Genomic DNA, 25,859 nt, shown 5'->3' on the forward strand with positions numbered 1-25,859 from the left:
CAGGCAGTCAACAGAGAGAGATGTGGTCCAGGCCAGGTGGAGCTGCTGGTAGTCCCTGCTTTCCTGGTCCTGCCCGCCCTGTCCTCCCATCCCTGCCCTTTTAAACCTCACACTGACTGAACCCTCAACTAATGTTCATTTTTTAAATATGAAAAATACCACTTTGAGAGGCTGAGTTAGGTGGATTACCTGAAGTTAGGAGTTCAAGATTATCCTGGCCAACATGGTAAACATGCTACTAAAAATAGAAAAATTAGCTGGCTGTGGTGGTGAGCACCTGAATACCCAGCTACTCAGGAGGCTGAGGCAGGAGAATCCCTTGAACTCAAGAGGTGGAGATTGCAGTGAGCCAAGATCATGCTATTGCACTCCGGCCTAGGCAACATGAGTGAAACTCCATCTCAAAAAATAAATACATAAATAAATATGGAAAATATGTGGCCGGGCATGTTGGCTCATGACTGTAATCCCGGCACTTTGGCAGGCCAAGGCGAGCAGATCACATGAGCTGACAAGTTTGAGACCAGCCTGGCCAACATGGTGAAACCCTGTCTCTACAAAAAATACAAAAATTAGCTGGGTCTGGTGGCATGCAGCTGTAATCCCAGCTGCTCAGGAGGCTGAGGTGGGAGAATCACCTGAGCCCAGGAGGCAGAGGTTGCAGTGAGCCGAGATCATGCCACCACGCTCTAGCCTATGTGACAGAGTGAGATCTCATCTAAAAAAAAAAAAAATTATATTTTTAAATGTGGAAAATACATAAAATTTTAAAAAGGAAATGAAAATCAAGGTAGCTTATGACCCTAGGCCAACCTCACAGATACCATTTTAGTATCAATCCTAACTGTCTGCTGTTATTTTAGATATCTTTGGAGTGTTTTTGATTGTTTTTTAAAGACTGGGTCTTGATCTGTTGCCCAGGCTGGATTGCTGGCATAATCATAGCTCACTGAAGCCTCCAACTCCTGGGCTCAAGTGATCCTCCTGCCTCAGCCTCCCACTTTGGAGTATTTTGATGTGTACGTTCCATGCCTAATCTGGTCGTATTCAATATGCAATTTCAAATTCTATCTTTTCCAAGTTGACCTGTGGCTGGGTGTGTTGACTCATGTCTGTAATCCCAGCACTTTGGCAGGCCAAAGTGGGCAGATCATGTGAGCCCACGAGTTTGAGACCAGCCTGGCCAACATGGTGAAACCCTGTCTCTACTAAAAATATAAAAATCAGCCAGGCATGGTGGCACACACCTATAGTCCCAGCTACTCGGGAGGCTGAGGCAGGAGAATTGCTTGAACCCAGGAGGCAGAGGCTGCAGTGAGCCGAGATCGCACCACTGCACTCCAGCCTGGGCAACAGAGCGAGACTCCGTCTCAAACAAACCAAAACCAGTACTTTTCTCAAGTACTGGTGACAACAGCTAACACAGTATACTGCATTTAAAGTATATTGACCTACATTAACCCACGAACCCTCACTACAACCCCGTGAGATACATCCTATTACTATACTAATTTTACAGATGGAGAAATTGAGGTTCAGAGAAGTTAAGTGATTTGCCCAAGGTCACAGAGCAACTAAGTGGCAGCAATGGGATTCAAACCTGGGCAAACCACCACACTAAGCCATCTGCTACTGTGCAATCTTGTAGAACATGCTACTAACTGACCCTGCAGCATATATTATATTCTGTAGATGTAACATCCTTTCTTCACCCATCCCCTCCATTTGTGTTCGGGTGAGGCCATTATCAACAAGGCTGTAGGACGCCAATCATGTAAACAATTGTGTGTGTGTGTGTGTTTTGGATGGTTTTCTGAACCAAATTTGTCAGTCAAAGGATGCAGGTGGGTTTCAGGCTCTTGTTCTACGTTGTTCAATGACTTTAGGAAGGACGGCATCATTCACACACCTGCCATCAGAAAACCAAGACACCTGCTTCACCAACTGCAAGGGTACCACGGGGGGGACACTGGACACTGATGTGTCATCCCAGACCCCAGGAGGCAGTGGACTTGAATTCTCCAAGCTACTTCAGCACATGAGAATTTTCTAGAAAATGGTCTGAGAACCATTTCCGCAACTCCTGGGCCCTTCAGCCATTCAAGGCTTGAAAGGGAGTTAAAAGTGGGTTTTGACTGGATGTGGTGGCTCACATCTGTAATCCCAGCACTTTGGGAGGCTGAGGCGGGTGGATCACTTGAGATCAGGCGTTCGAGACCAGACTGGCCAACATGGTGAAACCCCGTCTTTACTAAAAATACAAAAATTAGCCGGGGGTGGTGGCACAGGCCTGTAGTCCCAGCTACTTGGGAGGCTGAAGCAGGAGAATCGCTTGAACCCAGGAGGCAGAGGTTGCAGTGAGCCGAGATCGGACCACTGCACCCCAGCCTGGGCGACACAGTGAGACCCTGTCTCAAAAATAAATAAATAGGCCGGGCATGGTGGCTCATGCCTGTAATCCCAACACTTTGGGAGGCTGAGGCAGGAGGATCAGGAGGTCAGAAGATCGAGACCATCCTGGCTAACACGATGAAACCCTGTCTCTACTAAAAATACAAAAAATTATCCGGGCGTGGTGGCACGTGCCCGTAGTCCCAGCTACTCAGGAGGCTGAGGCAACAGAATTGCTTGAAACCGGGAGGCGGAGCTTGCAGTGAGCCGAGGTGGCGCCACTGTACTCCAGCCTGGGCGACAGAGTGAGACTCTGTCTCAAAAAAATAAATAAATAATAAAAGTAGGTCTTGTTTTTGTTTTTTGTTTCAGGGCATTTTTGTTAGAGACAGAATCTTACTCTGTCTTGACCGCCTGGGCTCAATTGATCCTCCTGCCTCAGCCTCCCAAGTAGCTGGATCTACAGGCATGTACCACCACATCTGGCTGACTTTTTAATTTTTTGTAAAGACAGGGTCTCACTATGTTGTCCAGGATGGTCTTGAACTCCTGGTCTTAAGCGGTCCTCCTTCCTTGGCCTCCCGAAGTGCTGGGATTACAGGCGTGAGCCACCACAAGTTAACATGTTATGCTGGGGAGGAGTTAGGGGAGAGATTTTCTTTGTAGAGAGCTGTTACCTCGCTGTGAGTTCTCACCCCACTTCTTTCCCCTCAAGCCTGTGGGCATGAGACCATGGGGAGGATAAGTGGTGCTTTCCACCATAGGAGGCTCAGCCAGCCAGAGCCTGACTCCACCCTGCCATCATAAGTGGGGCAGAAGGGGCTGCAATGGGATGGGCCACACCTCTGCTGAGATGGGGCAAGGGATATTGGAGGTCTGCCCATGTAGACCCCACAGGATAAGTGGCAGAGGCAGGGGTGGGGGGTCATCTTGGGCCTTCATTAGAGGAGCACAGAGCCCAGGCAGCAATGATTGGGCAGTGAATGCCACATTCCTTGGGACTGAGGAAGGGTCACAAGGATGGGAACTGTGGGAGAGGAGTCCCAAATAAAGAGCATCTCCGAAGAACTCAGAAAGTTCACTGTGAAAGAAGGAGGAGGCTTTAACCATCTGTCAGGCCTATAGTGCAAGAGGCTGTGGGCCAAGGGAGTTCTCTGTTCCCCTGCCTTTTCCCCTCCCCAGCACAGAAGCCCAACAGACCCTCTTTCACAAAGATGGGCCAGGACCCCAGACTTTGCGGGTACACAGAGAGAGGAAACATCTTACCTTTTTTTTTTCTTTGAGACGGAGTCTCACTCTTTCGCCCAGGCTGGAGTACAGTGGTGCCATCTCGGCTCACTGCAAGCTCCGCCTCCCGGTTTCAAGCGATTCTCTTGCCTCAGCCTCCTGAGTAGCTGGGACTACGGGCACGTGCCACCACGCCCGGATAATTTTTTGTATTTTTAGTAGAGACAGGGTTTCATCGTGTTAGCCAGGATGGTCTCGATCTTCTGACCTCGTGATCTGCCTGCCTCGGCCTCCCAAAGTGTTGGGATTACAGGCATGAGCCACCGTGCCCGGCCTATTTATTTATTTTTGAGACAGGGTCTCACTGTGTCGCCCAGGCTGGAGTGCAGTGGCCCGATCTCGGCTCACTGCAACCTCTGCCTCCCAGGTTCAAGCCATCCTCCTGCCTCAGCCTCCTGAGTAGCTGGGACTACAGGCACACACTACCACGCCCGGCTAATTTTTGTATTCTTTGTTTTAGTAGAGATGAGGTTTCACCATGTTGGCCAGGCTGGTCTCGAACTCCTGACCTCAGATGATCCGCCTACCTCAGCCTTCCAAAGTGCTGGTATTACAGGCATGAGCCACCACACCCAGCCCCATCTTACCTTTGACTGAAGATGGGACTGCTGTCTCCTTGCTTCCACCTCCAACACTTGCTCCTGTGGCTCCAAACTTCAAACAGGATCTTTCTTTGCCTGGCCCACTCCTCCTCATCCTTTACTTAGAAGATTAGATCTTTTCCAGGGAATCTTCCTTCCCACCACCCGGCCCTGGGCTCACTCCTTGGGTGCCCCTCCGGGCTCCCACATTATAGTTGCTTTCAGGTCTAGCTTCCCCATGTGGACTATGAACCTGTGAGGACAGCCGAGGGTCAGGATGTTCGAGGAAAGGCAGGCAAGAGGCTGGACAAGGCACTGGGGAGCAGGGAGGCCCAAGACCCTTAAATCCACAGACAGGAAGCCTTGGCTGAAGGGCCAAGTAACCAGGTGTTCTACTTCAATCTTGGCACCCACTGTATGCTTAGACCTTGACTCACACATGTTCAGCTTTAAGCCACTGCACAGATGAGCAAACGGGGCAGAGATTGCAGGCTGATCAGTTTGTCTGAAGAGCCAAGATCATCTAGCGTGACCTGTTGCCCAAGGCAGAGACAAGGCTGTGGGCTGGTCAGAAGCTGGTTACAATTCCTCCCGCCCCAGTACTTGCTGGCAGGGATTAAGAGCAGATAAAAGTGTGCTCACACACTGTAGACACGGCTACCATGCCATCCACAGTGTTGCCATCACTCCTGCCCACAGCAGGAGCTGGCTGGAGCATGAGGTGGATTCTGTGCTCGAGCCTCACCCTCTGCCTGATGGCGCAGACGGCCTTGGGTAAGACCCCCACCCCTTCCCGAGAGTGTCAGGCAAGATGGGCACAAGGGATGCAGGGACAGGCCCCAGTTCAACCTCTCCTGGGGACAGCAGGGCAGGAGCACTTAGACAAGGCCTGGGCAAATGGAGGGTAGGGTTTCAGGACACTAAACCATCTACCAGCTGGGAGTCTGGACAAGTCCTTTAGCCTCTCTGAACCTCAGGGCTTCTCTGCATTTCCTGCGTCCCGGCACCAGTGAAGGGGTCCGAGAACATGGCCACATCTTTCCTTCCTTCCCACCTTTTTCCTTCCTTTCATCCTTCTTTCCTTCTCCTAAGCAGGAGGCCTGTCTCTGCCCCCTCTCTGCTATATGAACCTCTTTACCACCTTCAAATTTCTCCCCAATATCTTCCTTTTTAAAATGAGTACTACACTTTTTACTGTGAAAACAATCTAATACATTAACAAAAGTTTAGTGAGGTATAAGATGTATACAGCAAGGTGCACACATCTTCACTGTATAATTGTATCTATTATACTAATTATATATATATATATATATATATATATAAAAAAACCGTTATCCAGATCAAGATCTAGAACATTTCCAGTGGGTTAGGCATTGTAGCTCATGCCTATAATTCCAGCACTTTGAGAGGCTGAGGTGGGAGGATTACTTGAGCCCAGGAGTTTGAGACCAGCCTGGGCAAATAGTGAGAACTAGCCTGGGTAAATAGACTCTGTCTCTATTTTTTAAAAACTTTTTTTTAAAAAAAGGTTTTTAACTTACAGGGATATACCTGTAATCCCAGCACTTTGGGAGGCCGAGGCAGGTGGGTCACCTGAGGTCAGGAGTTTGAGACCAGCCTAACCAACATGAGCCACCGTGTCCAGTCTCTTTTCACCTTTTCATTGTGTATTTATCTATAGCTGTACTATTAGAATGTATACAATTTTAAGCCAAATGTGGTGGCTCATGCCTATAATCCCAGCATTTTGGGAGTCTGAGGTGGGGGGATTGCTTAAGCTCAGGAGTTCAAGACCAGCCTGGGCAACATAACTAGAGCCCATTTGAACAAAAAATTTAAAAATTAGCCAAGCATGGTGTGGTGCATGCCTGCAGTCCCAACTACTCGAAAGGCTGAAGTGAGAGGCTCACTTGAGTTTGGGAGGCGGAGGCTGCAGTGAGCTATGATCATGCCACTGCCTTCCAGCCTGGGCAACAGAGGGAGACCTTGTCTCAAAAAAAGAAAAAAAAAAGGAAAGAAAAGAAAGAATGAATGAATAAACACAATTTTATACTCTGGGGTTTTTCTTTTTTTTTTTTTAATTTAAGTTATTACCAAAAGCAGTTTAAAGTTTGAGTCTATAGTTACATTGGCCTTGCTTGGTCCCCAGATATAAATGATGCTTCCAGTATTCACTATGGTATAGATAAATTTAGTTGAGAAAGGTCTTTGTTTTCATGTGTTTCTGACTATTTTCACAGGGGAGAGACCCAGAAGTGGAATTACTGAGTGAAGGCATGTGAACTTTTCTTTTTTTTTTTTTTGGTTGTTGTTTTGTTTTTGAGATGGAGTCTCATTCTGTCTCCCAGGCTGAAGCACAGTGATGCAATCTTGGCTCACTGCAACCTCCACCTCGTGGGTTCAAGCGATTCGCCTATCTCAGCCTCCTAAGTAGCTGGGATTACAGGCATGCACCACCACACCCAGCTAATTTTTGTATTTTTAGTAGAGACAGGGGTTCACCATGTTGGCCAGGATGGTCTCAAACTCCTGCCCTCCAGTGATCCACCTGCCCTGACCTCCCAAAGTGCTGGGATTACAGGCGTGAGCCACCACACCAGCTGGCACGTGAACTTTTCACGGCTTTTTACAGATTTTGCCAAATTATTTTCCCAAGACATTGTATCAGTTTATCCTCCACCAACAGTATATGTGAATGTCCTTTTCACTGTATCTTCACCAGAAATAGATGCCATCACTTTTAAATTTATTAGGTCTAAGTTGTAACTCCTGGTTTTAGTTAGCACTTTATGACCACCAGTAAGGTGGAATATTGTTTTCATGGGTGCTTACATGCTGCCTCTGGGTAGCACAGCTGGGATGGGGACCACTGCATGGCAGCTCCTGCTCAGGGGTCTAGAGCACTCTGCTACGTGGCTGGGTGCCCCTTGGAGGCTGGGGAGCCGACAGAAAAACATGGTTTAAGGCACTGCTCTGATGTAAGATACTTTTCTGTATGACCTCGGCCAACTTATATAACCCCTTTGAGCTTCAGCTTCCACATTTGTGTAGTTTTATAACAGTAAATTTTGCCCTATAAGGTTTTCAGAAAAATGAGGTGAGGCTGGGTGTGGTGGCTCATGCATGCCTGTACTCCCAGCACTTTGGGAGGCCAGAGTGGGAGGATCACTTGAGGCCAAGAGTTCAAGACCAGCCTGGGTAACAGTGAGACCCTGTCTCTACAAAAAAGAAAAAGAAAAAAAGAAAAAAATGAGGTGAGATAATTTAAAGTGTTTGGCACAGTGCCAGGCTATAATGAAGGCCCAGTAAATGATAGCTATTGGCTATTCCACCGTGAGTGGACCCTGGATTCAGGACAAATCCAGGTAATGGGTTAGACCTTGGCCTCCTGGCTGTGTCCTATGAGACCACAGGCTGGTCACGGCCCCCCTCTGGGTCTTTGGGCCTCCCCCAGCTCCTCCCAAGGCCAGTGGGGAAGCCCATGTGAAAGAGCTTTGTAAACTGCAAAGGCTGCACAAACGGGAGATTTGAGCTGGCCCTTGCCCCTGCTGGCCTGTCTCCATGCTTGAAGGGTCTCCATTGCAGTCACTTCTTTGTGCCCAGATATTGCTTATGTGAGACCTGTAGAGACCTGGGGGCGTGGGCACAGAGGCATTTTTGGCCACCTGCAGCTGGGAGTGTGAAGGTGTGCTCTACTGCATCAATTCCAAATCCTATTCCAAAAACCATTTGCATCAAAATCTGGGGAGGTTTGCAACCCTGAGATTCTCATCAGAGAGTGTGGGGTGGGGCCAAGGAATACATATTTTTGCAATGATCCTCCAGGTGATTCTGATGTACAGCCAGGTTCACTAATTACTTGGATCAGGTCTGCTTTCGGACCAGAGCACAGAACAATTCAGTTTGGGTTTTTGTTGTTTGTTTTTTGGTTTTTTGTTTGTTTGTTTTGAGATGGAGTCTTGCTCTGTTGCCCAGGCTGGAGTACAGAGTGATCTCTGCTCACTGCAACCTCCTCCTTCCGGGCTCAAGAGATTCTCCAGCCTCAGCCTCCTGAGTAGCTGGGATTACAGGCTTGTGCCACTGTGCCTGGCTAATTATTATTATTATTATTTTTAGTAGAGATGGGGTTTCACCATGTTGGCCAGACCAGTCTTGAACTCCTGACCTCAGGTGATCCACCCGCCTCGGCCTCCCAAAGTGTTGGGATTATAGGCGTGAGCCACCGCGCCCAGCCCAATTCAGTTTTGATAAAAGGAGGAGGGGGAAGAAATAGAAAAGGGCACTTCAGGAAGGGACAGTGGATGTGAGGCTTCAACAACTCTTGGCAATAGGAGTGGGGCAGGATGACAGCCTGGAAGAGGAAGAAAAGAGTATCCACGGGAAGTTGGATTCAACTTGGCCTATTTCATGTCTATGCCAAGAGCTGGCTATGGTGTAAGTTTGCTTGCACTGTGTATGTGTGCTTGTGTGTGTGTGTAATAAGTATGCTGTAGATAGACTTGTTGTCACCTATGTACAACTACACTTGTATGCATATGTATGTATGTATATGGACATGCATTTTACTCTTCTGTTTCTGCATGTTTCTTGGAGTGTGTGTTTGTCTGTTTTGAGACAGAGTCTCACTTTGTCACCCAGGCTGGAGTGCAGTGGCACAATCTCAGCTCACTGCAACCTCTGCCTCCCGGGTTCAAGCGATTCTCCTGCCTCAGCCTTCGGAGTAGCTGGGATTACAGGTGCCTGCCACCAAACCTGGCTAATTTTTGTATTTTTAGTAGAGACAGGGGTTTCACCATGTTGGCCAGGCTGGTCTCGAACTCCTGACCTCAAGTGATCTGCCCACCTCGGCCTCCCAAAGTGCTGGGATTACAGGTGTGAGCCACTGCACCTGGCCTTTTTCTGCATGTTCCTTTGTAGATGAGCTGTGCTCACATGTACCTATATCATAAATTAGCATGTACGTGTGAGTATTAGATGCGAGTATGCATATGAGTAAGAATGCATATATGTGTGTGTGATTTCTTCCCAGAAACATGCTGGGCTAATGTTAACAACAAGAACAGAGGTGTAGGCTGGGCGCGGTGGCTCATGCCTGTAATCCCAGCACTTTGGGAGGCCGAGGTGGGCAGATCACTTGAGGCTGGAGTGCAGTGGCACGATCTCGGCTCACTGCAAGCTCCACCTGCCAGGTTCATGCCATTCTCCTGCCTCAGCCTCCTGAGTAGCTGGGACTACAGGCATCTGCCACCACGCCCGGCTAATTTTTTGTATTTTTAGTAGAGACAGGCTTTCACCATGTTAGCCAGAATGGTCTTGATCTCCTGAACTCGTGATCCACCCGCCTCGGCCTCCTGAAGTTCTGCGATTACAGGCGTGAGCCACCGCACCCAGCCGACATGAACTTTTATGTGCTTACCAATAGGGATTTGAAATGTTAAATGAGGTCGGGCGCGGTGGCTCACGCCTGTAATCCCAGCACTTTGGGAGGCCAAGGCGAGCGGATCACGAGGTCAGGAGATCGAGACCATCCTGGCTAGTATGGTGAAACCCCATCTCTACTAAAAATACAAAATTAGCCAGGCATGGTGGTACATGCCTCTAATCCCAGCTACTCGGGAGACTGAGGCAGGAGAATGGCTTGAACACGGGAGGCAGAGGTTGTGGTGAGCCAAGATCGCACCATTGTACTCCAGCCTGGGCAAAAACAGCGAAACTCCGCCTCAAAAAAAAAAAAAAAAAAAATTAGCCAGGCGTGGTGCTGTGTGCCTGTAGTACCAGCTACTCAGGCAGCTGAAGCAGGAGAATCACTTGAACCTGGAAGGTGGAGGTTGCAGTGAGCCAAGACTGGGCTATTGCACTCCAGCCTGGGCGATAGAGCAAGACCCCGTCTAAAAAATAAATAAATAAATGAGGGCCAGGTGTGGTGGCTCACATCTGTAATCCCAGCACTTTGGGAGGCCGAGGCGGGCAGATCACAAGGTCAGGAGATCGAGATCATCCTGGCTAGCATGGTGAAACCCCGCCTCTACTAAAAATACATAAAATTAGCCGGGTGTGGTGGCGGGCGCCTGTGGTCCCAGCTGCTCTGGAGGTTGAGGAAGGAGAATGGCGTGAACCTGGGAGGCGGAGCTTGCAGTGAGCCCAGATCGGCCACTGCACTCCAGCCTGGGCGACAGAGCAAGACTCCATCTCAAAAAATAAATAAATAAATATAAATAAATAAATAAATAAATGAAACGTTAAATGAGAAAAAATTCTGAGAGAAGCACAAGAAAAAGTGGACAGACACACAATGGTTATGATCAATTGTTATGAAAAGCAGCCACTGCTTCCCATGACAGATGGGCCAGGGTCCCATTTGTGGCTGAGTGGCTGCGCAGGGGTGACCCTTTTCCCTTCTCTTCCCAGGTGCCTTGGTCCCATTTGTGGCTGAGTGGCTGATCCAGGGTCCCATTTGTGGCTGGGTGGCTGAGCAGAGGTGACCCTTTTCCCTTGTCTTCCCAGGTGCCTTGAACACCAAGAAGCCTCAAGTGGTCACCAAATATGGAACCCTGCAAGGAAAACAGATGCATGTGGGGAAGACACTCATCCAAGTCTTTTTAGGAGTCCCCTTCTCCAGACCTCCTCTAGGTGTCCTCAGGTTTGCACCTCCAGAACCCCCGGAGCCCTGGAAAGGAATCAGAGATGCTACCACCTACCCGCCTGGGTAAGAGTCAGAGGCCTGTCCACTGGGAGGGGGCAGTGGGCCTATGCCGGCATCTGGGTGGGGCTTTGCACAGCTCACTGAGAAGAACTCACTGTGTGATCACAGGCAGGCCTGGGGCCCATTCTGGGCCTCAGTTTTCAGACCCATATCATGAGCAAACTGGTCCCGATGGTGTTTAAGTCACTGACAATGCTGTTGTTGGTTTTTGTTTTTGTTTTTGTTTTTTTTAGATGGAGTCTCGCTCTGTTGCCAGGCTGGAGTGCAGTGGCACGATCTCGGCTCACTGCAACCTCCGCCTCCCGGGTTCAAGCGAGTCTCCTGCCTCAGCCTCTGAGTACCTGGGACTACAGGTGCGTGCCACCACGCACAGCTAATTTTTGTATTTTTAGTAGAGACAGGGTTTCATTATGTTGGCCAGGATCGTCTCGATGTCTTGACCTCATGATCCACCTGCCTCGGCCTCCCAAAGTGCTGAGATTACAGGCATGAGCCACCACGCCTAGCCTTGTTGTTGGTTTCTTAGAGGAGAGCTCCAGGCAAGGGGGAGGCTGTCACCGACCGTGCTCCAGCACATGCTGGGGAGCTCTGTTTTCCTAAATGTGTCTGAGGGGCAGTGTTCACTCTCACATCACCCCCCTGACCCCGTCCGGAGCTCTTCCCTCTCTCTGGGGGCTGAGCCCTGAGTCACAGAAGCATAATTGGAACAATGACTGCCCTTTGAAGCACTGGGCTTGGCGATTTATCCAGAACAAGTGTATTTACTGTTTATTCAGACTATTGAGTAATCCACTGTCCAGAACATTCTGTGGCAATCATTAACAATGCTCAGCATCAGTTGGTTAAAGCACAGGGTTTAGAAAAATGTCTGAGAACCTGGGTATCAGCTGATATAAAAAAGATACAAATACCACCCCAGGTGTCCAGCTGTTAAAAACAGGTTGTTGGCTGGGCACAGTGGCTCACACTTGTAATCCCAGAATTTTGGTAGGCCAAGGCAGGAGGACTGCTTGAACTCAGGAGTTTAAGACCAGCCTGGGTAGCATGGCAAGACCCCATATCTACAGAAAATTTTTAAAAATAGCTGGCGGTGGTGGTGAGCACCTGTGGTCCCAGTTACTCTAAAGGCTGGGGTGGGAAGATCACTTGATCAAAGCCCAAGGGGTCACGGTTGTAGTAAGCCATGAGTGCGCCACTGACTGCGCTCCAGCCTGAGCCACAGAGTGAGACCCTGTCTCAAAAAAAAAAAAAAAAAAAAAAAAAAGCAGGTTGTCCACTGTTAGAACATGACTAGCAGTTACTAAAATACCAGGGTGTTCATTGTCAGAACATTGGCTGTCACTGATAAGATCCCAGTTATCCTGAACATTCTGTGACTTATTTGGAATCCCAAAGATCAGGTGACAGAACATGGGATGGCCACTGTTAGAACCCTGGAGATCAGGGATTTAGAGGTTAGGGTGTTCACTGTATAGAAGTCTGGGCATCAGTTATTAGAAACTGACCATGAGCTGTCAGAATGATGGCTGTTTGGAAACAGAGTGTCAGGTGTAAGAATTTGTGGATTGCTCAGAATAGCCCATGGGGTGGTGGTTGGGGTGGGCAGCAGGAGAGGAGGATGTTTCAAAGATAGTAGTTTCTGCCTGGGTAGTTAAGGGGGAGATGGAAGGAAGGTATCAGACTCCATATTTATTTTGAAAGTAAAATTGACAGGATTTGCTGGAGAATTGGATATAAGCCACAAGGAAAGAAGAGGAATCACTGATAATGACTAGTTTTTGGCCACAGCAGACAAGGAAATAGGGGTACCATTTATCAAAATGAGGAAAACTGGAGCAAGAGCAAGTTTGGGCAAAATAGGAATTCATTTTGAGCCAGGAGCAGTGGCTCATGCCTGTAATCCCAGCACTTTGGGAGGCTGAGGCAGGAAATCACTTGAGCTCAGGAGTTTGCGACCAGCTTGAGCAATGTAGTGAGACCCTGTCTCTACAAGAAATTTAAAAAATTAGCTGGGCGCAGTGCCATGGTCCTAGCTACTTGGGAGGCTGAGGTAAGAGGATCGCTTGGGCTTGGGAGGTTGAGGCTGCAGTGAGCTGTGATCATGCCACTCACACTTAGCCTGAGAGACAGAGTGAGACACTATCTAAAACACACACACACACACACACACACAGAAAGTTCCTTTTGGGGCCTGTTAAATTTGACGTGCTGACAGACGTTCCATGTGGAGGGGCGGTAAGGTGGCTGGAGAGAGGAGACAGAAGGCAAACTGATCATCAGCACATCAGTGGTGTGAAGCCCCTGGGCCTGGATGATGGGAGAAAGGATGGTCAGAAAAAAAAAAAAACTGAGGGTTGAGGACTGGGCACTCTCATGCTTAGGCCTGGAGAGAAGGAGGAACCACCAATGAGGTGGCAGGAAAATCAGGAGCGCAGGGTGTTACAGAAGCCCAGAGAAGGAAAGCTGTTTAAGAAAGATAATCTGGCCAGGCGCGGTGGCTCTCACCTGTAATCCCAACACCTTGGGAGGTTGAGGTGGGAGGATCCCTTGAGGCTAGGAGTTCCAGACCAACCTGGGCAACATAGTGAGACCCTGTCTCTACAAAAAATTTAAAAATTATCCAGTGTGATGGTGCGTGCTTGTAGTCCTAGCTACTTGGGAAGTTAAGGATCACTTGAGCCCAGGAAGTCAAGGCTGCAGCGAATTATGATCATGTCACTGCATTGCTGCCTGGGTGACCCTGTCTCTAAAGAAAGAGAGGAGGCTGGGCACAGTGGCTCACACCTGTAATCCCAGCACTTTGGGAGGAAGAGGCGGGTGGATCACGAGGTCAGAAGTTCGAGACCAGCCTGACCAACATGGCGAAACCCCATCTCTTCTAAAAATACAAAAATCAGCTAGGTGTCGTGGCATGTGCCTGTAACCCCAGCTACTCAGGAGGCTGAGGCAGTGAGCTGATATCTCCCACCTGAACCCAGGAGGCGGAGGTTGCAATGAGCCAAGATCGCGCCACTGCACTCCAGCCTGGCCGACAAAGCTAGACTCCATCTCAAACAAAAAAAAAAAAAGAAGGAGACAGAGCAAAGGGGAATATAATATGGTCAACCATGTTAAGGGCTGTCAGGGCAAGTAAGATAATGACAGAGATTTAGCAAGATGGATGTCACTGGTGACCATGGCAGGATGGCTCTGATGGTGAGATGCACACAGAAGCCTTGTCTGTTCATAATCCCAGTTCCCGGCTATCAGAGCCCTGGCTTTCCTGGTGAGACGCTAGATGTGGTTTTCTGGACAGCATTCTAATACCACATTAGCTGCTGCCAGAGGAGTGTTGGAATGCTGTAGGGAAGGACTGGTGAAAGGGAGCAGGTGATGCTCTGGGAACAGGCTAGGCTAGGACAAGAGTAGAAGGGAGCAGAGGAACAGGCGAGGCAAACAGGGTGTCCTGTGCGCAATCAAATGGTCCAGGCCCAGCTGTTACGAGAATAGCCACCTAGGGGTTAGGCCAGCAGGGAGAAAAGGTGAGGTGGCCGGAGAACCCATGCTACAAAAATACCCCAAATATCCACACAGTATAAGGCACTGGGCTGGGTGCCAGTACTCAGATGAATCTACCTCCATTCCTGCCCTTGGGAAGTGCATGGTCACTTGGGGAGAAAAACAGCCAACTGAAATAACTCCAACCAGGACATGGTCAACAGCGGACAGGAGGCCAGGCATGGTGGCTCATGCCTGTAATCCCAGTACTTTGGGAGGCCGAGGTGGGCAGATCACTTAAGGCCAGGAGTTCGAGACCAGCCTGGCCAACATGGTGAAACCCCGACTCTACTAAAAATACAAAAATTAGCTGGGCATGATGGCGCTTGCCTGTAGTCCTAGCTACTTGTGAGATTGAGGTAGGAGAATTGCTTGAACCTAGAGGCAGAGGTAGCAGTGAGCAAAGATCGTGCCACTGCACCCAGCCTGGGCAACAGAGCAAGACTCAGTCTCAAAAAAAAAGTGGACAGGATGTCGGGAGGCACAGAAGAGGAAGTGACCAGGAGAGGAGACACCACTTGAGCTGGGCCTTAAACACGAATAGGAGTTTGCTGGGCAGGGCAGAAGGCATTTGCTTGAGAGGACTGAGGCCCAGGGGCTTGGAGGTGGGAGGCAAGGGGCCACATGTATCTACAGCAAAGCGTGGCTGGGACAGAGATGACTGGATGGAAAGGAGGGCCTGGGTACTCTGGGTATCTGAACTTTATCCTGAGGGCAGTGGAGAGCCAGGGAAGGCTTTTGTTGATTTGTTTGTTTGTTTTTATTGATATATCATAGTTGTACATATTAGGGAAGATATGAAGAAGAGGAGTGACATAGTCTGCCAGAGTGTGGCTGATGAGTAGGAGGAGTGTGAAGAGGCTGGGGTACTGTCCAGACCAGAGACGGTGATGGCCTTGATATCTCCCCAGAGATGGGGATGGAGGGGAGGGACCATATTCCAGAGCTGTTTGGGAGGCAGAAAGGAGACTGAAGGGAGGGTGGGGCATGAAAGACAGGGAGGTGCCCAGGGCAGGCAGGTTCCTGACTTGACAGCACCAACAGGAGCAGGAATCTCTCCACGGACTGAGGCGCCGGGCAGGGAGGGGATGGTTCCTGAGAGGCCAACCTGCCTCCCAGTCCTGGGCCCTAGGGCTGGTGGAGGCCTCCTGGACACGGACACACACGCACATGCACGCGCACAGACGCTGCCTGGATTTTGCTTTGGGTTCAGTCTTCTCACTGCGGACCCTGGATTGAAACGATCTCCCCGCGGCCGCCGTCGCTACCTGGTGCCCGCAGGTGCCTGCAGGAGTCCTGGGGCCAGCTGGCGTCGATATACGGTCAGCACGCGGGAACGGTACAAGTGGCTACGCTTCAGCGAGGACTGTCTGTACCTGAACGTGTACGCGCCGGTGCGAGCGCCCGAGAATCCCCAGCTGCCGGTGAGTGCCAGGTCTCCCGCGCCCGCGGTCCCACAGCCGCCCACCGCCCCGCTCAGGCCCCGGCCTTCTTCGTCCAGGTGATGGTCTGGTTCCCGGGAGGCGCCTTCATCGTGGGTGCTGCTTCTTCATACGAGGGCTCTGACTTGGCCGCCCGCGAGAAAGTGGTGCTGGTGTTTCTGCAGCACAGGATCGTCATCTTCGGCTTCCTGAGGTGGCGGGGCCGGTACCATCTGGGACCGCAGCCCTGGCCGGAGCGGCGGGGACTGGGTGGGAAGGGAGGGTCGGGGCCTAGGGCGGGGATGGGGGGGTGGGGCCGCGAGGCGGGGGCGGGGCCTGGCGCTCGGTGGAAGGGGCGGGCGCTCCATACAGTCTAGATGGGGCCAGCTAACGCCAAGGAAGGGGGTGTGGTCGCAGGACTGGGTCTTAGAGGGGCAAGGCTGGGCTGGGTGGGGGAAGCCCAGGAGGACAGCCCAACGCGCCCCGACTGTCGAGGCCCGGGACCCTGACAGTGAACCTCACACGCCCAGCACGGACAACAGCCACGCGCGCTGGAACTGGGGGCTGCTGGACCAGATGGCGGCTCTGCGCTGGGTGCAGGAGAACATCGCAGCCTTCGGGGGAGACCCAGGAAATGTGACCCTGTTTGGCCAGTCGGCGGGGGCCGTGAGCATCTCAGGACTGGTGAGAGCAACGCCCAGACGGACCCAGCACAGACTTAGGCTCCTGCGTTCCCACAAATGTATCCTCCACTGCACAGGCCATGTGCAGATTTGCGTGTACATGAACGTGCCTGCCACAGAAATGCCCTCGCCCCTGCCAAGGGTACCACCCCTCACAGCCAAGGATGTCTCCTCTGTTGAGGGACAGCACTGATGAGAAAACTGAGCCCCAGGAAGGGTAGTGCTGAGGCTTGGGGTAATCAGTGACTCCGGGTGCTACCCAGCACCTTCTGCCTCTCCACATTCCCCCAGAACTCTATCCCCTGAACAGAGCCCACCATCTGCCCCCTGGGCAAGGCTAGGACCTCACACCAGGCCTGCGAGCCAGGGGCATGAGTTGGCGGGCATTGCCCCGACTCCTTTGTGACTGCTGACCTGGGATGTGCCTGGAATGTGGGTGTACTGTAAGGTGCCCTGTGAGGGGCATATGGCTGGGAAGTGAACACATCACACAGGACCTTGCTGGCCACAGTCGTAATAATACTCAACAGCTGAGCACTTCCTGTGTGCCAGGCATTCTTCTAAGCACCTTATGTGTCGTCATCCATGTAATTCCTTCAATAGTCCAAAAAGAAAAGTACTGTTGTCTCCATTCTACAGATAAAGAAACGAAGGCCCAGAGAATTAAGCAACTTTATCCAAAATTCACTAAAACGCAGAGGAAAAAAAAATTTCTTTTTCTTGAGACGGAGTTTCGCTCTTGTTGCCCAGGCTGGAGTGCAATGGCGTGATCTCAGCTCACCATTACCTCCGCCTCCCGGGTTCAAGCGATTCTCCAAAGCAGGGAAAGATTTTAAGCAGCAAAGTGACACGATCAGATGTGCATTTAGAGAGATGGCTCAGCCTGCTGCATGGGACTGGGTTGGCAAGAAATAGGAGCAGAGAATCGGAGAGCTACTGGGAGGGGCAAGAATGGGGATAGGATATATCCTAGGAGAGATCATGGGGGCTGGCTCTAAAGCAGGGGCAGGAAAGATGGAGAGCAGAGGATGGCTCAGCGTGATCCAGGAGGCCAAATGGGCAGGACTAGGGCAGCTGGGGTGTGGTAATTAGCAGAGATAGGGAAGGCCCCTGGGGCTGGGGGATGGTATGGGGTAAGGAATGCCATCCAGACAGGGATTGGCTGGAGCAGGTTTGGGGCACATGAAGTCTGAGGTATCCAAGGGACAGGATGAGAGGTCCTAGATGTACTTGTTCCCCCAACTTGGGCAGTGGAGAGAGGCTAACAACTGTCAGCACAGGTAACAACCTGGGGAAACCATGAGGTCCCTTCCACCTACACCTCATTTCTAGCCCTAAAGCAGAGGGAGACCCCTTTTCCACACCACCAGATTCCCTCCCACAATCTCACATCCCCTCTGGAACTTGCTGGGGCCCACTGTACAGACCAGAGGCAGGAAGACCACTGGCTTTAGGTCTAAGATATCACCCCAGGACTCCTGACTCCCTCCCAGCTACTTGCCCTTCCTGGCTTCACTCAGGCTGCCTGCCCATGGCCAGATAGATACCCAGAACAGGCCAGGTGTCCCTACTTGGGCATCTCACGGGTGTATTCTTCCCTGTTCTTGCAGATGATGTCACCCCTAGCCTCGGGTCTCTTCCATCGGGCCATTTCCCAGAGTGGCACCGCGTTATTCAGACTTTTCATCACTCGTAACCCACTGAAAGTGGCCAAGTTGAGTGCCTCTCCTTCCCCAGGGCTTAGCAAGGAAGGGCAGGATGGAAGCACCCCTGAGCATCCCTTCTTCTCTCTATAGAAGGTTGCCCACCTGGCTGGATGCAACCACAACAGCACACAGATCCTGGTAAACTGCCTGAGGGCACTATCAGGGGCCAAGGTGATGCGTGTGTCCAACGAGATGGTAGGTAGAACATTCCAGCTGCCTGACCTGGCTGCCTGAAGGCCATCCTCCTATCCTGGTACCCAGCCACCCCCAACTACTTCCCCAGGGACCCTGTCTCAAGAGCACACGAGGGAGACTTCCTTTAACTCTGATCCCTTCCTCTCCCCCACAGAGATTCCTCCAACTGAACTTCCAGAGAGACCCTGAAGAGGTAATCAGGCCACATTCTGCAATTTGAGTATTTATTTAACACCTACTTTGTGCCAGGCACTTGGGATACTTAGGGAATTGTTCTGGCCAAGATCCGTTCCCTAGTGGAGCTGATGTTCCAGTGGGGAAGGAGAATAAACCCTATAAATAAATATATTGTCCACCTCCTTAGAAGGTGATAAGTGAACAGCAAGGAATGGAGAGGGTAAAGGGACATGTTGGGAGGTGTGGACTTTTAAATAGAATGGCTAGGACAGGACTCAGTGAAGTGAAATTTAGCAAAGATTTTCAAGAGGTGAAGGAGTGAGCTATACAGATACCCGCGGCCATCCCAAGTCCACGTAACTTGGTCCTGCCTATCCTGCTCCCCTCCCACACCCATCCTCCTGGGGCTCACCATGCCAGCCCCAGCCTTTTCCCAATCAAAGAGCCTAGGCTAGAGCAGCCTCTGAAGGGGCACCCAAGGTCACAGGGACCCTGGGAGGATACTTGAGGAGACTGGCTGGAAATGCCCTTTGCCTTGTAGATTATCTGGTCCATGAGCCCTGTGGTGGACGGTGTGGTGATCCCAGATGACCCTTTGGTGCTCCTGACCCAGGGGCAGGTTTCATCTGTGCCCTACCTTCTAGGTGTCAACAACCTGGAGTTCAACTGGCTCTTGCCTTACGTAAGTGAGTAGGAATTCAATTGGCTCTTGCCTTACGTAAGTGAGTAGGAATTCAATTGGCTCTTGCCTTACGTAAGTGAGTACCACAGTGGAGGCAGGGAAGGATGCCTCTTGGACGGTGCTGGGCACCAGGTCAGATGCCAGTAGCCCCTCTGTGGATGCCCTATGTTTGGGAGCCTCCTGTAGTCCCTGTACAGTGAAAACTGGCCATGAATGATGGAGGGGAAGAAGGGAGAAGTATGGCCTGTTGGAGATTTGAGGGCCACAAATTCTCAGATCATAGTTTACATGGGTTATGATGTTCATTCCCAAGCCTCTATACAGCTGCAAATCCTGAAGCCCTTCCTTGCTCCTGGGTCAGGGTAGATGCCCCAATTCAGGATGGACCCCCGCTCGGTACCACTTCAGCTCTGGCCCAGGTGGTAGTGATGAGCAGGATGGGAGCAGGAGGGCAAGAGAGAGTCATGGGCCCTTCCTGGGCTGTGTGCTGTGTCTGTTAACTCATCATTAGATGGGCAAAACCCTTGGGGCCTTTGTGGCTCTGGCCAGAATCCCTCCTAATGCTCAGGCCTGACCCACACTGGGGTCCTTGTCTTGTGAACAGATCATGAAGTTCCCGCTAAACCGGCAGGCGATGAGAAAGGAAACCATCACTAAGATGCTCTGGAGTACCCGCACCCTGTTGGTGAGGGACCCAGCTGGCAGGGATGCTCAGTTCAGACAGGGTTGACCCCCCCGTTTTTTTTAACCTAGTAGCTGCTCTTTGCAAAGGGGCTCCCAGCCAGGGTAAGGATCTTTCTTGGAGGGTCTGGGGTTTGGTGTGGGATCAGATGACTGCTTACAGGTAAGGTGCTCAGGGTCATGGGGCAGTTACGCAGCAAAATCAGGGGTTACAATCAGCAGAGACAGAAACTTTCCCAGGAAGCTCCCTTTTTTCCCCCTCCCAGGCCAAAAACTCCTGGGGGGGCTGAGCCAAGTCACTGGTGGGCCCACCTCTGGCCCAGCTGGCACCCAGGCCTCAGGTAAGTGTGCCCTCCCCACCCAGAATATCACCAAGGAGCAGGTACCACTTGTGGTGGAGGAGCACCTGGACAATGTCAATGAGCATGACTGGAAGATGCTACGAAACCGTATGATGGACATAGTTCAAGATGCCACTTTCGTGTACGCCACGCTGCAGACTGCTCACTACCACCGAGGTATGCGGGGTCCCCAAGAGTGGCCACACTGGCCCTGTCCACTCTCCAGGTGTGCTGTTTACCAACTGGGCTTATCGACTGCTCCCCTACCCTCTCTGTACTTCTGGGCTAGTATAGGATTCTAAGATATCACAGAGGAGGCAGCATGCTATCAACTATAAGAGAGGAAGGGGCCAGGCATGGTGGCTCACACCTGTAATCCCAGCACTTTGGGAAGCCGAAGCAGGCGGATCATTTGAGGCCAGGAGTTCTAGACCAGCCTCACCAACATGGTGAAAACCCATCTCTACTAAAAATACAAAAAAATTAGCCAGACATAGTGGCGCATGCCTGTAGTCCCAGCTACTCGGTAGGCTGACGCAGGAGAATCACTTGAACCTGGGAGGGGGAGGCTGCAGTGAGCCAACATCACACCACTGCACTCCAGCCTGGGCAACAGAGCGAGACTCCGTCTCAAAAAAAAAAAAAAAAGTATAAGAGAGGAACTGTTCTTCCTTAGGAACAAGGGCAGGACCTCAAACAGTCCAGAGGAGAAGCCTGGGGTGGTCAGGGAAGGCTTCCTGGCTGAGAGGACAGGCTTAGGGGCACCTTGAAAGTTCAGGCTGACTGGGGCTAAGGGAACATGTGGGTAATAGGTTAAAGGGGGGGGCTGGAAAATGCAGACACCAAAGACCCTTCAATATGAGGCCAAGAAAGGAAGGTTCAGAGCAGGGAAAAGGAAGGCTTCCATGATCCTGGCCACAATCCTGTGAATTAGGTTTTAGTATTCTCAGCCTGAAGATAAGGAATTATTGATACAATTCAGAAAGGTAGAGCAACTTGCTTTAGGTCACACAGCAAATGAGTAGTGCAGACAGGATTCAAGTCTGCCCCCTTGATTCTGAAGCCAAAGCTCTTTTTCCTGCTTGGTGCAGGTGAGTGGGAGGCATGGGGTGAATGAGAAGCCTAGGCAGAGGCTTTTACTGCATCCCTTCTCAGTTTCCCTATTCACAGATGCCGGCCTCCCTGTCTACCTGTATGAATTTGAGCACCACGCTCGTGGAATAATCGTCAAACCCCGCACTGATGGGGCAGACCATGGGGATGAGATGTACCTCCTCTTTGGGGGCCCCTTCGCCACAGGTGCAAAGGCCCCACCTGATACCCCGACTGGGTGTCCAGTCTCCCACCTCTGGATGCAGACCCACCCCTCCATCAGCTGGCCACAGGGAGCTCACCAATTCCTGATCTGTGATGCTCTCCCAAATGAAAGTCTTCTGCTCCGGAAGCAGCAGAAGCAGCAGGAGTAGGGTGGGAGGTCAGCGTCCCCTGCTCTGTCCGAAATCCCACATCCCATTCTGCCCCCAGGCCTTTCCACGGGTAAGGAGAAGGCACTTAGCCTCCGGATGATGAAATACTGGGCCAACTTTGCCCGCACAGGGTGAGTCTGCCCCCCAGCACATCTGGGCATTCTACCTGCCCAGTGCTGGACCCGATGGCCAGCTGCTTCGGATATTTGCCCTAGCATGTCCTACAGGAACTGCCCAGTCGGCCCAACCAGAGTGCCCCTTCTTCCTCAGCTTTCCCCAGTCGGTCACCAGATCCTAGAATGTGTCCTTCTTGCTCCATGACCCACACTCTTCATTCATCAAGCATTCCACAGTCATTCACCACTGCACTCTTTTGGGCCCAACCTCACTATTGAGAGCTGTAATTCAAGGATGTTGCAGACATGAGCCCCATCCTCCAGCAGCTCACCACATAAAATCAGGAAATTACAATCTGGTACACTGAGAGCTGTACTGGGGGAGCACAAGGCACTTTGAGAGCATAAAGGAGGTGTCTCACCCAGCCTAGGGGGCAGGCGACATATAAAGAGAGCTTTGGCTAGCCTTGTGACTATTTTCTTAAAGTCTCACTCTGTCACCCAGACTGGAGTGCAGTGGCGCAATCCCAGCTCACTGCAATCTCCGCCTCCCAGGTTCAAGCGACTCTCCTGCCTCAGCCTCCCGAGGAGCTGGGATTACAGGCCACCACGCCTGGCTAATTTTTGTATTTTTGTAGAGATGGGGTTTCATGTTGGCCAGGCTGGTCTTGAATTCCTGACCTCAAGCAATCCACCCACCTCGGCCTCCCAAAGTGCTGGAATTACAGGCATGAGCCACTGCGCCCAGCCTCTCTCCTTTCAATTCATCCTCCTTATGACACTCAAAGTGTCTTTCTTTTTCTTTTTTTTTTATTTTTTTTGAGACAGGGTCTCACTCTGCTGCCCAAGCTAGAGTGTAGTGGTGTAATCACAGCTCACTGCAGCCTTGACCTCCCAGGCTCAAGCAATCCTCCCACTTCAGCCTCCCAAGTAGCTGGGACTACAGGCACACACCACCATGCCCGGCTAATTTTTTTTTTTTTTTTTTTTTTTTTTTTTTGAGATGGAGTCTCGCTCTGTCACCCAGGCTGGAGAGCAGTGGTGCAATCTCAGCTCACTGCAAGCTCTGCTTCCCGGGTTTATGCCATTCTCCTGCCTCAGCCTCCCGAGTAGCTGGGACTACAGGCGCCTGGCACCATGCCTGGCTAATTTTTTATATCTTTAGTAGAGACGAAGTTTCACCATGTTAGCCAGGATGGTCTCAATCTCCTGACCTCGTGATCTGCCCGCCTCGGCCTCCCAAAGTGCTGGGATTACAGGTGTGAGCCACCACGCCTGGCCTAATTTTTGTATTTTTTGTATAGATGAGGTCTTGCTATTTTGCCCAGGCTGGTCTCCAACTCCCAGGCTCAAGCAATTTTCTCACCTATGCCTCCCAAAGTGTTGGTCTTACAGGTGTTAGCCACCACACCCAGCCCAAGGGATCTTTTTGAAATAACATCTGACCAAGTCACTCTCCTGTTTAAAATTCTTCACGGCTACTCTCTGCCTCCAATATAAAGTCCCAGCCCCTCAACCTTGCATGAAAGGCCTTTCAAAATCTTTCCTATGTCATCTCCTTTCCACTTCGATCCCTTTCACACACAGTCTGTTTTTGTTGTTGTTGTTGTTGTTGTTTTTGTTTTTGTTTTTGTTTTTGAGACAGAGTCTCACTCTGTCACCCAGGCTGGAGTGCAGTGGCGCGATCTCGGCTCACTGCAATCTCCGCCTCCCAGGTTCACGCCATTCTCCTTCCTCAGCTTCCCAAGTAGCTGGGACCACAGGCGCCCGCCACCATGCCCGGCTTTTTTTTTTTTTTTGTATATTTAGTAGAGACAGGGTTTCACCATGTTAGCCAGGATGGTCTCGATCTCTTGACCTCGTGATCCGCCTGCCTCGGCCTCCCAAAGTGCTGGGATTACAGGCATAAGCCGCCACGCCTGGCCACACACACACTCTGTTTTTACCTAACTCTTGACTTGTGCTTACTCCAAAAGCCTTGGTCTTTTATATCTCTCAACCTGGCACATACTGTTTGCTCTGCCTGGAAGGCCCACCCCAATACACACTTTCCTACTCTTTATTAAAGTTCTAAGTATCATCTCCGTAAAGCCCTCTGGAACCCCAATTCCCAAGGGCAAATTAAACGAGGGAAGGGTGAAAGAAAGAAGCAGGATGAAAAGGAACACAGGTAATCCTCTCTTTTTTATTTCTGGGCAGAAACCCCAATGATGGGAATCTGCCTTGCTGGCCACGCTATGACAAGGATGAAAAGTACCTGCAGCTGGATTTTACCACGAGAGTGGGCATGAAGCTCAAGGAGAAGAAGATGGCTTTTTGGATGAGTCTGTACCAGTCTCAAAGACCTGAGAAGCAGAGGCAATTCTAAGGGTGCCTACGCAGGAAGGAGCCAAAGAGGGGTTTGCCCCACCACCCAGGCCCTGGGGAGACTAGCCATGGACATACCTGGGGACAAGGGTTCTACCCACCCCAATTTAGAACTGCAGGAGCTCCCTGCTGCCTCCCAGCCAAAGCTAGAGCTTTTGCCTGTTGTATGGCACCTGCACCGCCCTCTCCAGCCTGACATCCCATGATGCCCCACTACTTCACTGTTGACATCCAGTTAGGCCAGGCCCTGTCAACACCACACTGTGCCCAGCTCTCCAGCCTCAGGACAACCTCTTTTTTTCCCTTCTTCAAATCCTCCCACCCTTCAATGTCTCCTTGTGGCTCCTTCTTATGGGAGGTCGACCCAGACTGCCACTGTCACTGCACCCAGCTTGGCATTTACCATCCATCCTGCTCAACCTTGTGCCTGTCTGTTCACGTTGGTCTGGAGGCCTAGGGCAGGTTGTGACATGGAGCAAACTTTTGGTAGTTTGGGATCTTTTCTCCCACCCACACTTATCGCCCCCAGGGCCACTCCAAAGTCTATACACAGGGGTAGTCTCTTCAATAAAGAAGTGTTGATTAGACCTGAATTTCTCCACCTATAAAATGGGTGCGTGAAGTGAATAGTGTCTCAATTTGAGCCCTGAGAGAAAGAAAGTGTTGCTGCCTGTTCCTTAGTGGGCTATGCCTGGATGCTACACTCAGTCAAAGGGTGCTACTGCAAAGTTGCCTGGAGTACAAAACACTTGCCTTTTGCTTTCATGGTCTCAAGTGCACCCCTCAGGACAGCAGGACAGCCACACCCCATGCTCACTTGTCCATCAGTTTAGGTCTTAGTGCCACATCCAGATTCCTCTGGCCTGGCCTGCAGCCCGTGTGTATCCCAGCCTGTCCCACAGTTTTGTTTCATTGTTCTGTGGGGTATTTTTTTTTTGAGACGGAGTTTTGCTTTTGTCACCCAGGCTGGAGTGCAATGACGAAATCTCGGCTCACTGCAGCCTCAGTCTCCCGAGTTCAAGCGATTCTCCTGCCTCAGCCTCCCAAGTAGCTGAGATTACAGATGCCCACCACCATGCCCGGCTAATTTTTGTATTTTTAGTAGAGATAGGGTTTCATCATGTCGGCCAGGCTGGTCTCAAACTCCTGACCTCAGGTAATCTGCCCGTCTCAGCCTCCCAAAGTGCTGGAATTACAGGCATGAGCCACCATGCCTGGCCACTGTGGGCTTTTTGGTGGTAAAATACACATGACAAACTTTACCATTTTAACTATTTTTGTTTTTTGTTTTGTTTTTTGTTTTTTGTGGGTTTTGTTTTTTTTTTTTTGAGATGGAGTCTCGCTCTGTCGCCCAGGCTGGAGTGCAGTGGCGCGTTCTCGGCTCACTGTGATCTCCACCTCCCGGGTTCACGCTATTCTCCTGCCTCAGCCTCTCGAATAGCTGGGACCACAGGTGCCTGCCACAACACCCAGCTAATTTTTTTTTTGTACTTTTAGTAGAGACGGGGTTTCACCATGTTAG

The 25,859-nt window shown here is 50.9% G+C and overlaps 1 protein-coding gene across 1 annotated transcript; it reads left to right on the plus strand.

Moving 5' to 3' along the window:
• Positions 1 to 4,975: 4,975 nt before the first annotated feature.
• CES4A (carboxylesterase 4A) lies at positions 4,976 to 24,927 on the plus strand. Its single transcript, XM_054453846.2, is given in 15 exon segments — positions 4,976 to 5,033; positions 10,767 to 10,968; positions 15,784 to 15,823; positions 15,825 to 15,926; positions 16,004 to 16,137; positions 16,454 to 16,607; positions 18,217 to 18,327; positions 18,403 to 18,507; positions 18,662 to 18,700; positions 19,226 to 19,366; positions 19,971 to 20,051; positions 20,412 to 20,565; positions 21,559 to 21,687; positions 21,913 to 21,985; positions 24,170 to 24,927. Coding segments are annotated over 15 exon segments (1,692 nt in total). The 3' UTR covers positions 24,339 to 24,927.
• Positions 24,928 to 25,859: the final 932 nt, after the last annotated feature.

Source organism: Pongo pygmaeus, chromosome 18 (genome assembly GCF_028885625.2).
Source record: "Pongo pygmaeus isolate AG05252 chromosome 18, NHGRI_mPonPyg2-v2.0_pri, whole genome shotgun sequence".
Lineage (NCBI taxonomy): Eukaryota > Metazoa > Chordata > Mammalia > Primates > Hominidae > Pongo > Pongo pygmaeus.